At 43.8% G+C, this 15,432-nt stretch overlaps 1 protein-coding gene across 2 annotated transcripts; it reads right to left on the bottom strand.

Moving 5' to 3' along the window:
• Positions 1-2,038: 2,038 nt before the first annotated feature.
• LOC139591481 (potassium voltage-gated channel subfamily E member 1-like) lies at positions 2,039-13,180 on the bottom strand. 2 transcript variants are annotated; one of them, XM_071430085.1, is made up of 2 exons: positions 13,038-13,180; positions 2,039-5,958 (listed from the first exon to the last, which is right to left on the bottom strand). In XM_071430085.1, exon 2 carries the CDS (start codon positions 5,930-5,932, stop codon positions 5,516-5,518), a length of 417 nt encoding a protein of 138 aa, XP_071286186.1. In that variant the 5' UTR covers positions 5,933-5,958; positions 13,038-13,180; the 3' UTR covers positions 2,039-5,515. The 2 variants fall into 2 exon arrangements, with proteins under 2 accessions (XP_071286186.1, XP_071286184.1); XM_071430083.1 differs by having other exon boundaries at positions 13,057-13,180.
• Positions 13,181-15,432: the final 2,252 nt, after the last annotated feature.

Here is a 15,432-nt window from a genome sequence, read left to right as displayed (position 1 = left end):
TTTGGATCATTTGGCCTTGGTGCCCAGCTGGAGCAGGAATTGTTTTGTCTCCCTGCTCTGTGCACAGAGCTCAGCATCCCAGAATATGAACCCAGACCCACACACTAAAGCAGCACAGAACCTGAAAAATAGAAAAGCTCCAACCTGAGGCATCACACCCAGGGCAGAAGTTGTGCCTCCTGTGCAGGGGAATTGCTGGGCTCAGGCCCTGCCCGTGGCTCTGGGGCCATTGCTGGGCCTGGAGCAGAGCCTGGGCCTGCTCTGACCTCTGCACACAGGGACAGACACAGGGACAGGGAGGGACAGCCACAGGGACAGACACAGGGCCAGGCAGGGCTGAGGCCCCTCTCTCTCCCTGGGGCTCCTCTCCAGGCTGAGCAGCCCCAGCTCCCTCAGCCTTTCCTGGGCACGGAGCTGCTCCAGGCCCTTGCTCAGCTCCAGGAGCTCCTGGCCCTGCTGTGCTGAGGAGCCAGAGCTGGACACAGCAGCCAGAGGTGCCCCCAGGGCTGGGCACAGGGGCAGCATCAGCCCTGACCTGTTTGTTTCCTTCTTTGATAATTTTATTTATTTATTTCATCCCACACCAGTCAGGACGTGCCCTTCTCGAGACAGGCTCCAAAAGGCCCTGTCACTTTTGTCATTCTTGCTTTTAGCCCTCCCTGATTGTGAGTGGACACCAGGAGGAAAGCAGTGAGGGAAGGGCTGTGGGAGCATCCAGGAATGAAGCAGGGCTTCCTTCCTTCCCTGTTCCCTCCTCTGTCCCTGTTCCAGGCTGACATGGTGTTCCTGAGGCCTTGGGGACACAGCATTGTCCCAGGGGGATGCTCTGAGGCTGCCAGGTGGCATCACCCAGCTCTGGCTGTCCCTGGCTCCTTCACCCCCAAATCAAACCAGCCTGGTGAGGGGCAGGCAATGGCCACTGCTGGGACAGGGACAGGATCCTTGTGGAAACCCAGAAATATTCTACCAGGAATATTTCTGTGTCTGCTCTGGGGTGCCCTGACCCCCAGGGCAGCACTGACTTTGACCCTCATCCATGGAGAAAGTTTCCCAGTCTTCAAGACAGACTGGAATCCAAAAAAGTGTGAAATAGATTTTTATAGAGAGCAGTGCAGGTGTATCACTGGGTGAGAAATTGAGGATTTTGGATTTTTAGACTGTTGTGGACAGAAGCAAGATGGAGGGCACAGGGTGTTGTCCTGGGTTTCTTCTTCATGCTTCTTCCTCCTTCTTCTCCATGGGTTTGGGTGGCATTTTGTAATTGGGCAGAAAAGTCCCCATTGCAGCTCTTTGGGATCAGTTATTGGGTTAAAAGGGAAAATAATCCAGGTGTCAGTTCTTCATTGGATAGTTCAGTCTTAAAAAAACTTGTAACAAGAGACTGTTGGCCATTTTGTGCCTTCTAATGAAAAGCTGCAGAACTCACAGCAGTGAGACTGTTTTACTGAAATAATAAGTGATTTACTGAAATAAGTGATTTACTGAAATAATAAGAAACATTAAACACCTGAGTCCAAATATGAAACACCATCTTGAGTGCCTTCAACCCAGACCCAGAGAAACCAACAGATCCTGGCTGGGGCTGGGCCTGGAGGGATTTAGGTTGGATTTTAGGGCAAGGTTCTTGCCCAGAGGGTGCTGGCACTGCCCAGGCTGCCCAGGGAATGGGCACGGCCCCGAGGCTGCCACAGCTCCAGGAGCCTTTGGCCAGCACTGCCAGGGATGCCCAGGCTGGGCTTGCTGGGCTCTGGGTGGTCCCTGGGGGTTTATTCCCACTCAGGAATTCCTGATTCTGTGGTCTGGCAATCCCAGTGTCACTGAGCAGGGGATTCTCTGTCCCAGCCCCATAGCAGTGACATAAACCAACCCAACCACCAAATTTACCACTTCCCCCTGAACAAAGTCCCTGTTAATGGAGCAATTAGGGTGGCAATTATCACTTACATCCCAATTACCCACTTCAGGGGTCATTATGTCATTACCTTCCCAGTCACCACATTTGAGATTCGAGCTAAAAATCATCACAAAACCATTTATTTTACACACGTTTTCACATTTATTTTAAAATGCCTACGACAAACATCATGAAATTCAGAACATAATGAAATACACAGTGACAGTAGGTTTTTTTTTTAACTGCTGTATTATATTACAGCTAAAATTAAGTTTGAAATTTAATCTTTTATTTTCATCTAAATTAAATGTTTTGTAGGTTTCTTTATTTTTTTTTCCAAAACCAACTCTCCACAGGGAATTTGGTTCTCTCCCAGTCTTACACAAAGTGACAAAGATTAGGATTCTTTTTCTAACCAACACCATCCCCAATTTAAATAATCTCTTTTCCTTCCCGCTGGCTGATGAATTCCTGAGCATGAGCTGAAGTCCCACACCAAAGTTGTATTTCTGGTGTGAAAAATACTTTCCAAAAATGGGTAATTTTAGCTCTGCTGGAACCAAGAGAGAAAAACTTGCCCAAATCAAAGATGGCCTCAGGATGGAAAGAGGAAAAAAAGTGAGAAATTTAGAAAATAAATTAAGACAATAATTAAATTAAGAGCCTTCTACCCCTCAGAACAGAGTCAGTACAAGAGCTGGTGGTTTCCTGCTTAACCAGGGAGAGACTTTGTGAAAACTGATGGAATTTGGGGTTGGGCATCAGGAATTCTCAGCAAAGGCTGTGTTTATCCCACTCCCCTCATGGCTTCTGCCTCATCCCAGACAACGTTCCAGGTAGAAATGGGAACATTGGACTCTGAAGGATTGGGATTTCTTTGGGAGTTGGAGCTTTTATCAGCATGGTTTTATCAGCTGCATCTCCCTGGGGTGGGGAGGGAAAAGCCAGGAGGGAAAAAAGCTCCAAGGGGCTGGGACAGAGTGGTTGGGAAGGGGACAAAGCCACCAACCACATCCTGAGTGGTCAAAATTTGATTTCCCCCTCTCTTTTTGGGATGTGGAGCCCCCAGTGCAGAGGGAAGGACCCACCTGAGCCTCCCGCAGGAGCTGGTGAAGGAGTGAGCAGGAATGGGCTCATTCCCAAGGGAATAGCAGAGTTCTGTCATCGTCCCTCAGCAGGGACTTTGCTGCTGGAAGCTCAGTTTGCCCTTCCCTGTGGAGTTCAGCTTCCAGCCTGGCACTTCTTGCAGCAGCAACTGGAGCAGGAGGTGAAATCCCTGCCCAAAATCTGGAGTGGGAGATGGAGGCTGAAATCTGGGTCTCACCATGGAATGAGGCACCTCCAAATCCTTGGATCTCAGCATGGAATGAGGCACCTCCAAAACCTGGATCTCACCATGGAATGAGGCACCTCTGAAACCTGGGTCTCACCTTGGAATGAGGCACCAATGAAACCTGGGTCTCACCATGGAATGAGGCACCTCCAAAACCTGGGTCTCACCATGGAATGAGGCACCTCCAAAACCTGGATCTCACCATGGAATGAGGCACCACCAACTCTGCTTCCTGATGCTGCTGCATGGAATAATGGAGAAGCTGGGTGTGCAAAGCAGGAATTCTCAGAGCTGCTGGAAGTCAGGCTGGAATCTCCTCTTGGTGCTGACACGGCAGAAATTGGATCCAATTTTGGACGGTGCCACCTGTCCCCTTCTGGAAAACAGCCCCACTGGGGAGAAGGAACAAACCTGGAAGCTGCAAATGTTGTTTCTACCTTTAAACATCTCCCCTTTTCCAGCTGAGCAGCAGCAATGGGAACGTGGCTGCTGGGAGCTGGAGTTGTGGACACCTTGGGGAAGCCAAAGGAACAGGATCCAAAACCAACCCCAATCCCTAATTGGCCCCTGCTGGAGCCAGGACTGGGAATATGCACCTGTCCAAAAAAGGAGAGGTCTCTGCTGGAAAGCTGAACCTCTGGAATTGCAAGGACAAGTGTGGAAAGCCAAGAGAGTGGCTTGGATTTCAGCCTGGATATCAGCAGCCTTGGAACAGTTCTGAGGAGATCAGGCTCTGAAAATTCCCTTGAAGGATGTGGCCCACATGGAATAAATCAATTCCAGGCAGTTGGATTGGCCCAAACAGTGGCCAAATCCCATAATAGCAACACTTTATCATGGCAGAAAAGGATACAGGAAAATCTGGGAGAGAAAAACATCACAGTAGCAAAATGTGAAGTTCCAGACAGTAAAAACCTGTGGAAGGAGAATTAGGAAACAATGCTCCCTATTAAATTGTTGGGAATTCTTTTCCTGTCAGTAACAAGGAGCAAACACACAAAGGAACATAAAGGAGGCTGAGAGGGACCCCCAACATTCAGACTCACAATTTTATAGGATTTCATAGGATTTTTGCTCCTATAACCAAATGCCTCAAGATTCTCACAGTATCTGCCCCACTGGTCTCCAACCATTTGGATTTGCAGACTCCAGAGCTTTTGCCAATGAATTCTTGGACCAAGTGTAGCAAGCTGGAACCCTCTGCCAGCATTTGCCTCTCCACATCTCCCATCCTGGACTCCAGGACTCTGCAGGGCACAGGCTGAGCACTCCTGAGCCCCGTGGGGACCTGCAGAAGACACCCCAGAACTGTAACACCCCCTTGGTTCCTGTAACCACCCTGGGGAAGCTGCAGGGATTTTGTTTTGGGATCACTGGCACAGCAATGTCACATCCCCAAGGGCTCCAGCTGAGAGTTGTCAGCCCTGAGGCTGCCCTGGGGGGCTCTGGGAGGGACATCAGGAGCATGGAATGGTTTGGGTTGGAAGGGACCTCAAATCCCACCCAGTGCCACCCCTGCCATGGCAGGGACACCTCCCACTGTCCCCAGTGTCCAGCCTGGCCTTGGGCACTGCCAGGGATCCAGGGGTGGAATTCCATGCCAGCCCTGCCCACCCTGCCAGGGAACAATTCCTCATTGCCAAGATCCCACCCAGCCCTGCCCTCTGGCACTGGGAAACCATTCCCCATTGTCCTGTCTCCAAGCCCTTGGGAATGGGATGTCCTGGCCCTCCTCATTTTCCTGGTTTAGGGCAGCCAAGTGTGGAAGAGCTACTGAGAAATGCACGACCACTGTCCAAAACCTGCAGACCAAACAAGTCCAAGTCCAGCATGTGCCTCCAGGTCCTTGGAATAACCTTCATTCTTTGTGGAATGGCTGGACACAGATTCCACTGAAGATCTTCAACCCTTTCCCATCATTCAAGGCTGGACACGGAGGCTGTTCCTGCTGGCACAGTCACAGCCAGGGCTCACTGGCAGCTCCCAAATAAATTAGGGAATCAGGAGTACCAGGAAGCAGGCACAGACACACTGTCCCAGCTGGAGGCAACAGCAAAGGAAGGGTGATCCCTTCTCCCGAGAGTCAAGCCATGAAAACACAACAGGAACAGCCATGGAAGAGCAGCCAAGAGGGAATTCATCTCCAGCCCCTCATCCAAAGGCCTGGAGCTGGAACAACACACCTTCCCCTCCAGTGCCTTCACAGCTGCACGTGGGAAGCCTCCACAAAGGAGGAAAATGATCCCTGGGTAGGCTGAACAGAAGGAAAGATTAAAAAAAAACAATTTTCACACATCCCTGAGGACAGAGTTTGTGCTCAGCCCCTCGGTCCCGGGCTGGTTTGTGCTGTCCTGCTGCTGCAGGTCCAGGAAGGCAGCGCTGTTGATGATGACAAAGGTGTCCCTGGTGTCCTTGCTGTGGGTCTGGGGCAGCTCCAGCTGGCCCCGGGGCGGGCTCAGCTTGCCCGAGTACAGGTAGTCCATGTAGTTCTCAGGCTTGCTGGAAACGATGTTGCTGAGCATCATGACAAAGAGCAGGAAGCCAAAGAAGCCGACGATGATGAGGATGTAGAAGGAGGCCATGATCTCCTCCTGCAGCTCCAGGGCAGGGTTGCTGTAGTTGTTGAACCTCAGGGCCTTCTTTTGTTCCATGGGGAGCAGATTGGGCAGCACCGAGCTGCTGTTGGTGTGGTTGCTCAAAGCCATCGCAGCTTCCACTCCAGAGGCCAAATCTAAACAAAACAAAGGGAAAAAGAAGGGATTAGCTGAGCCCAGGGCCTTCACACCACCCCCTGTCCTCTGGTCTGGGGATTCCTGCACTTGGGATGTTCAGCTGGAGGAGCCTGAGCTCACCTGAGCTGCAGCCCCAGGGACAGGGACACGATCCTGGCTGGGGCTGGGCCTGGAGGGGTTTAGGTTGGATTTTAGGGCAAGGTTGTTGCCCAGAGGGTGCTGGCAGTGCCCAGGCTGCCCAGGGAATGGGCACGGCCCCGAGGCTGCCACAGCTCCAGGAGCCTTTGGCCAGCGCTGCCAGGGATGCCCAGGCTGGGCTTGCTGGGCTCTGGGGTGGCACTGGGGGATTCCTGTGGGTTTATTCCCACTCAGAGATTCCAGGATTCCATCCTGAATACCTGATGGGCAGAGCTCCACAGTGGAAGCCAGTGGCAAGTTAGGGCAGGAATTCAGGGAATGCAAAGTTGTGCTGTCTGTGGAACACGGGCAGGGCACACACAACTCCCTGAGGCTGCTTCTGTTCTGCTGGTGCTGCAGCATCAGAGTGAGAATTTGGGAATAACTCTGCCTATTCCAGGGATTATCTCAATGGAAATGGGATGAAAAGTCACTTCTTCAAGAGGAGAGGAAATCTATACTGGGATTGTCACAGAATCAAGGAATGGTTTGGGTTGGGAGGGACCTTAAAAATCATCCAGTGCCACCCCAGCCATGGCAGGGACACTTCCCAGTGTCCCCAGTGTCCAACCTGGTCTTGGGCACTGCCAGGGATCCAGGGGCAGCCACAGCTGCTCTGGGCAAACCATTCCCTCCAAGCAAACCACAAAATCCTGGCATTCTGAAAAATCTAAAGATGAAATGAATTTTTGCTCTATCTCCCAATCCCACATCCAAAAATAAGCTTTTGGCAGCAACAATTTCCCAATTTTGACAGAAATCCATGGATCATTTTTAGCTCTCTGAAATGCCTTCTTTGAGAAGAATGTGAGAACCTCAGAAAAGCTTTGTGCCACTCTGCCCATGAGGGCTGTAAATCTAATCCAAGAGCTTCATCCCAAACATGCAATTTTTGCTAATTCCAAGTAATTCCCTCTCCTGGTGCTGAGGCCCTGGCACAGGGTGCCCAGAGCAGCTGGGGCTGCCCCTGCATCCCTGGCAGTGCCCAAGGCCAGGCTGGGCACTGGGGACAGTGGGAGGTGTCCCTGCCATGGCTGGGGTGGGATGGGATGAGATTTAAGATCCCTCCCAACAGAACCATTCCACCATTCTTTGTCTCAGTTTTCCTTGGTTTTCATCTTGTTTTGCTCATCAAGGGTCCTTAAAAATGAGGGAACAACCTCACCTCTTGCAGCCAGAGTTCAGGTGCTTTACAACACCTGAGGGGTTGGCTCTGCCTGAAATTTCCTACCAGAACCTATTTAAAAAGTGAGTTTCAAAGGTTTTAAAGTGGGTTTTTAAAAGTGGGTTTAAAACAGTATGCTCACATTTAAGACTTAAAATTAACGTGAATAAGAGATTTTTTAAAAATCTGAAAAAACAAGGAGATTAAAGAAAGAGATAGAGGTAGATATATGTATATGGGACATATATACACACATATATATGTATATACATATTTATATACATACTATATATATTTATATATAAATATATATACTAATATTTTATAAATATAAATATAATTTTCTATTTTATATATTTTTATATATAAATATATATGTGTATATACATATATATGTATATACAAGTTTTATATATTTTTATATTAGTATATATTTTGATATTTTTATAAATATAAATTTTATATATTTAGATATATTTTATATATCTATGTATAAATATATATATGTATATACACATACATATATATGTATATACATATTTATAGACATATATATTTATATAGATAAATATATATTTAATATATTTTATAAATATAAATGTATATTTTTAATTTATATATATTATATATATTTAAAAATATATAGACATATATATGTTTGTGTGTTTATATACATTTATATATACATATATATACATTTATATATACATATACATGTACATTATGAGAGGAATAGTGGATTTGTCTTTACAAACCAGCTCTGGGTCTGCTGGTAGATAAAACCAGTACTGGGAGAGAAAAGAAACAATGGGAAGGATTCCACTGATTGATGAATGGAAAAAGAGATTTGCTTTTACTAATGAACTTTAGGTTTGCTGATAAATGAAATTAGACATTGAGAGATGAAAGAAACTATGGGGAAGAAAAACCCCCAAATTCCATAAGAATTAAACATTAAAAGGGAGGGTTGTACATTAGAGGGAATCTCTGGTATCAGGTGTTTTGGGAAGTCTGAACCTCTCAAGTGCCTCAGGAATGGGGAAAGAGAGAAGGGAAATGTGGCTGGGAAATTAGAATAAAAAAAGAAGTTGTGTCCTCCAAAAATTGGAGAGATCCCAGGGGAATGGCCCATGGCCTCTCCCTTAACTGGAATAAAGTCAAAGGACTCCTCTGTCTCCTTTTTGGACAGAAACCTCTGGTGTGTGTGGATTAATTTTCCTGACACTGCTAATGGCTGTGTTTGTCCTGCTGGTCTCTGACTGCTCCACCTGGAATCTCCTAATGTCCCAATAAAGTCTGTGTGATCTGGGATTTATGGAGATTTACAGGCACAGCACCCGGAGCTGGGGATGTTCCAGGGAATCCCAGGAATTCCAGCAGCTCTGCCTGTGTGGGATATATAGATATATATATAAATATATATGTTCCAGGGAATCCCAGGAATTCCAGCAGCTCTGTTTGTGTGGGATATATAGATATATATAAATATATATGTTTCAGGGAATCCCAGGAATTCCAGCAGCTCTGGGTCTGTGGGATATATAGATATATATAAATATATATGTTCCAGAGAATCCCAGGAATTCCAGCAGCTCTGGGTGTGTGGGATCACGTGGCTCAGGTGTGGCTTTGAGATGAACGGGATTTTTTTGTCTCTATAGGAAAACAGAAAGGCAAAATCCCTTCCAGATTCCAAATAATGGATTATTAAACTCATGGATTATAAAACTCTTCCCTCTGCCCCAGCCCAAAATGGCTTCTTAAAATTCATCAAGAATTTGAAAGGGACCTTAAAGATAATTTTGTTCAACCCCAGGTGAAGATTTTAGGCTGCAAAAAATCTGACTGAAATTCCATTTTAATGTACGTCAACATTTAAAAATTTTAAAGGATTTTTAATGTATTTTAATGTGTCTGTCTGTGTAGGGGGAGAAGAAATTTATACAAATCTCCATGTGTGCATGGATTTTATTTATTTTTATCTACTTCTGAGGCAGGAGATGGTGATCACAGAAAAGGCTGGGCTGGATGGGACACTCAATCTCCTCCAGGGAGATTTTTATATATAAATTTTATATTTTTATATATATATATATATATATATACACATATATATATACACATATATATACATATATATATCCCATATATATTTATGTGTCTCTCTATATATAATATGTATATACATATATATATGTGTATATATATATCTCCCATATACATATAGCTATCTGTCTCTCTTTTTATATATATATATATATATATATATATATATATATATATATATATATATATATATAAAATATAACTGAGACTTGTAGCTCTGTTTTTGTATTTTAATATGTTTCTCTGTGTAGGGGGAGGAGAAATTTTAATGTATGCCCATATTTAAATTTTCTTTAAAAAATGTAATGTATTTTAATGTGTTTCTCTGTGTAGGGGGAGGAGAAATTTACACAAATCTCCATGTGTGCATGGATTTTATTTATTTTTATCTACTTGTGAGGCAGGAGATGGTGATCACAGAAAGGGCTGGGTTGGAAGGGACACTGATAAGATTTTCCCAGTTGTTCCCCAAGCCCAGCTCTCCTTGCCCTGCCCCTCCAGACCCTTCTGCTCCATGGGATTTATGGACAGTGCCACGAGGGGCACAGAGACCAAAATTCAGGGATAAATCCCCACTCCTTCCTCCTCCTGCTGGAATTCCCAACTCCCTGCAGTCCTACCTCAAAAAACCACCACCAACTCCTCCCTCTGCCAACCCCAGACCATCCCAGCCCCAAAATTCTGTTTATTTGCTGCCATCTGAAGCTGAGGCAGCTTTGGGTGCAGCTGTCCCTGGTTTTATGGACACTGCCTGGGACCTGGGACACTGGGAGCTGTCCCTGCCCATGCCAGGGGTGGCACTGGGATGGTCCTGAAGGCTCTTTCCAACCCAAACCTTCTGGAATTCTATGGGTTCCCCAACTCCTGCCATCACTGGAGTGGGACTGGTCCCGATGTAGGAATTTTTGGGGGATTTAAAATCGAACATAAAGCCCAGAATGCTGATTTTTCATGTGGTCAGACTTTTCTTTCTAAGGGAAACAGTGTTTTCTGCTCAATGAAATGTTGGACAGGCACTTCAAATCTCAATATTAAAAAAAAAAAGTCAATATAAAGAAAGTCCATATAAAAAAGTCAATATATTAAAAATATTTTTAAATCCATATTTAAAAAAATCAATATATTAAAAAATAAATATATTTTAAAAATCCCAGTATAAAAAAATCCCAGTATAAAAAGTCAATATATTTTAAAAATCTCAATATATTAAAAAATTTTCAATATATTAAAAAAACTCAATATATTAAAAAAAAATCTCAATAGACATTAAAAAGAAAGAAATCACATAAATAATATATTTAAAACAAATAAATAATATAAATAACATATAAAATTTTATTATATATAATAAATTTTATTATATATAATATAAAAATTATTTTACATAATTTCTTTTTAAAAGAAATAAATAATATTAATAATATATTTATTTTTAAAGAAATAAATAATATGTAAAAATATTAAAAAATTAATAATTAAATTAAAATTTGGGCAGAATCTGCCTTTAGAGACAACTAAGGAAGGATTTGTGGCTGCTCTTGGGCAACTCCAGGTGTTCAGGAAGGTGTAAACAGGTCTTATATAAATAAATTGAGTTATTTGTCCATGAGCAACTCTCAGGCAGTGCTGGAAGAGCTCGGGGCCACAGAAACCAGGGTGGGAGAAGTCTCCAGGAGCAGCAGGTCCAACCTCAGAGCCCCCAGAGAAAGGGCCTGGGTGGGTTTTGGGTCACCACGGAGGCACTGGGGTGTCCCACCAGTCCCATTTCCATTGGTGGGTTAATCAAACCCATGAAAAATCAGCTTTTTTTTGTTTGTTTCTTTCCAAGACTGGGCTCAGCCCCTTCCCCCCCTCTTATCCACATCCTGAGGATTGCTGGGACCTTTCTGTGTGTGTGTGTGTGCAGAGGGGTAGCCCCACACACAGAGCTCAGGCTGGATCAGCCAGCAGGGAAAATCCTGCCGGGATGGAATTCCCAGGGAAGTTGGGAGCCCTGGAGTGGCCCAGGAGCAGCCTGGACAGTGCAAGGTGTCCCTGGAGGAGCCTGAGTGGCCCTTCCAACACAGCCCAATCCGGGATCGCCATCTCCTGCCTCACAAGTAGATAAAAATAAATAAATCCCTGCACACATGGGGGCTTGCATAAATTTCTCCTCTCCCTACACGGAGAAACACATTAAAATACATTAAAAATACTTGGAAATTTTTAAATATTGAAATACATTAAAATTTCTCCTCTCCCTACAGAGACAAAAACATTAAAATACAAAAACAGAGCTACAAGTCTCTGTTATATTATACATATATAGAGAGACAGATAAATATGTCTATGGGACATATATACATACACACACATATATATATACACACATATTATATATAGAGAGAGAGAGATATATATATGGGATATATATGTACACATATATATTTGTATACACATATTATATATATTCTATAAATAAATATTCATATATTTTATTTATAAATATATTAATATTTATTTATACATTTATATATAAATATATTTAAATGTATACATGTATATATACACACATATGTATATACTTATATATTATATACACACATATACATATTACATATAAATATATTTTTATAGATAGTTTTATTTAATAATATATAAGAATATTTTATATAATAATATATATCATTTTAATATATATGAATATATATTCTTATATTTTAATATATAAATATGTGTATATATATACATATATATACAAACATATTTTTATGTATTTAATATATATGTTATATATGCACATATATGTATATACATATTATATATTTTATATAAATATCTATGTATGGATATTTTTATTTATAAATATATATGACTATATTTTATATATTTGATATATAAATAAATGAAAATGTATATATACATATACATGAATATATTTATATGTATATATATAAACATATACGTGTATATATATGATAGATACACACATATATGTACATACATATTATATGTTTTTAAATAAATGTATATTTATAGATATTTTTATTAATATATATGTGAATATATATTTATATATTTTTATATAAATATATAGAAATGGATGTATACATATACATGTCTATATACAAACATATTTATATGTATATACATAAAATATATATATTATATACACTCATATGTATATACACATTATATATGTTTAAACAAAAATATATTCATAGATATTTTATTTACAAATATATGAGTGTGTATATTTATATATTTTATACACAAATAAATAAAAATGTATCTATACAGATACCTGTATATATATAATATATATATATGTGTGTTTATACATATACATACACAATATATATGGCATGTTTATATACATATACATACACACAGACACGTACACACACATATATTTATTTATATTTATGTTTATATTTATATATACACCTAATGCCTCTGTTTACCTAATGCCATATTTAGGTAATTTTTAAACAACATTCCCAATAACAAGAGGGTTAAACAAAACACAGCTGATTTTCAGGGGGGAAAAAACCACCTCCACTAAACGCATCCAAACAAATTTCCAACCGGAATGCATAATTAAAGCAGCTCACGTGTCATCAGCCCAGGAGATTGCAGAGGCTGTTTTACCTGCCCGGCGCTCCCTCACCTGCGGGCTGGCTCTGTCCGTCTGTCCGTCCGCCTCTGTGTCCGTCTGTCCCGCTGCTGCGGCCGCTCCCGGGTTTAACTATTTAAGGGGCGGAGGGGAGGAGTGGCCTGGCTGCGCTGGGGATAATCACGGCAGGGAGTGGCCGGGCAGGCGGGGACAGGATACCCGGGCTGGGAGGCTCCTGCTCCGGGCAAAGGGACTGAAAGGGACAAAAAAGGACAAAAGGTGGCCCTGGACCAAGCACAGTGAGAGGGTGGCACCGGGGAGGACTCGGGGGTATCAGCAGTGGGGAAAATGAGGCAGGAAAGTTGTTCTTGGGAGGGTGTTTGTTGTTGGACAAAGAGGGGGTGGTGGGTCTGGGGGGATTTTTGGTTACTGGCCATAAATCCCCAGAAATTTTGGGACTTTTTAGACTCAGGAGCTGTCAGAAGTGTCCTGGTGCTCCCTCGCTGTGTTTGGATGCACCAGAGGGATCACAGAATTGTGGAACAGCCTGAGCTGGACAGGAGTCATGGGGATCATTGTATCCCACTCCCAGGGATTCCTTGAGCTGGGAAGGAGCCATCAGGATCATTGAATTCAGCTCCCAGGGATTCCCAGAGCTGGGAAAGAGCCATCAGGATCACTGAATCCAGCTCCCAGGGATTCCCAGAGCCAGGAAGGAACCATCAGGATCCTTGAATCCCACTCCCAGGAATTCCCTGAGCTGGGAAGGAGCCATCAGGATCATTGAATTCAATTCCCAGAGCTGGGAAGGAGCCATCAGAATCACTGAATCTCACTCCCAGGGATTCCCTGAGCTGGGAAGGAGCCATCAGGACCATTGAATCCCCTTCCCTTCCTTGCCCAGACCCCCAGGAATTCCCTGAGCTGGGAAGGAGCCATCAGAATCACTGAATCTCGCTCTCAGGGATTCCCAGAACTGGGAAGGAGCCATCAGGATCATTGAATTCAGCTCCCAGGGATTCCCAGAGCCAGGAAGGTGCCATCAGGATCCTTGAATCCCTTCCCTGCCCAGAGCCCCAGGAGCTGCCCCTGTCCCTGCTCAGGGCACACCTCCAGCCCTGCTTCACCTTCTGGAGAAAGGATGGGCAAAGAAAGTAGCCAGGAATAGGAAAGAGGATGCTGGATGAGGCAAGCTCGCTATCTGAGCTCCCATCTCCTGCCCCAAGCCCTTCCAGCCTGTTCTGCCAGCCAGGCAGGGGTGTTTGACCAGCTCAGTTCCACCCTTGCCCTGCCAAATCCCTTCCAGGAGCAGCACAAACCCCGGGCAGCCCTTGCAACACCTGGATTTAGCTGGGATTTGGAGCACAGACAGCTCCTGGCCTCGGGTTCCTCGTGCCAGCACCTCAGCTGCCTTTTCCTGGGAAGCAGGAGGGAGAGCTGGGTCCCACAGCAGCCAGGACCCTTTGGGAAGCAGCAGCAGCAGTTAAATTTGTGCATTTAAACAGCAGCAGTTATGTTTGTACATTTAAACAGCAGCAGTTAAATTTGTGCATTTAAACAGCAGCAGTTGCATTTGTACATTTGACTGCTGCAGTTACCTTTGTACATTTGACTGCTGCAGTTACCTTTGTACATTTAAACAGCAGCAGTTACATTTGTGCATTTAAACAGCAGCAGTGAAATTTGTACATTTGACTGCTGCAGTGAAATTTGTACATTTGACTGCTGCAGTTACCTTTGTACACTTAAACAGCAGCAGTTACATTTGTACATTTGACTGCTGCAGTTACATTTGTGCATTTAAACAGCAGCAATTACATTTGTGCATTTAAACAGCAGCAGTTACATTTATACATTTGACTGCTGCAGTTACATTTGTACATTTGCAGTGGTTAAATTTGCAGCAGTTAAATTCAGACACGTTCCTAAATCTGCCTGTTAAGGGACTCAGCTCTTTCAGCTCTTTTTTTTTTTTTTTTTTTTTTGTTCCATCATGTCCAATCTCCTCTGGAGAGTACACAGAGCTTTGAAAGTCTCAACAGCTCCTGAGCGAGCTCCACCTTTGGCTAACAAATGCAGAAATGGGGAGAAAATCAGAAGCAGGAGGTGCTGTTTGGAGTAGAGGAGAGCTGAGGGCTCCAGGGGGAAGGAGAGGCCTGGGAAAGCTCCTCATTCCTGGATAACCCCAGTGCTGCCAGGCTGAGGGAGCTGTGGACAGCTAAATCCCAGATTTTGGGGCAAAATGTGGTGGTGAGAGGCTTAAACCATTCCCAAGAGCCAAACCCCAGCTCTGGAGTTTGGAAAATCCACCTGGTGCCACAGGATCCCAGGATCACCAAGGTGGGAAGAGCCCCCAGGATCACCCAGTGCCACCCCAGCCCCACCAGCATCACCCCAATCCCTGTCCCCAAGGCCACATCCAGACTGCTC

Source organism: Agelaius tricolor, unplaced genomic scaffold, assembly GCF_023055355.1.
Source record: "Agelaius tricolor isolate 1412-34295 unplaced genomic scaffold, bAgeTri1.0.p SCAF_7, whole genome shotgun sequence".
Lineage (NCBI taxonomy): Eukaryota > Metazoa > Chordata > Aves > Passeriformes > Icteridae > Agelaius > Agelaius tricolor.
The sequence above is the reverse complement of the archived record's forward strand: the minus strand, read 5'-3'. Positions and strand labels throughout refer to the sequence as shown.

Bases quoted from the DNA above. Each gene is read 5' to 3' on its own strand.
- LOC139591481 (XM_071430085.1), bottom strand. From the start codon at position 5,932: ATGGCTTTGAGCAACCACACCAACAGCAGCTCGGTGCTGCCCAATCTG.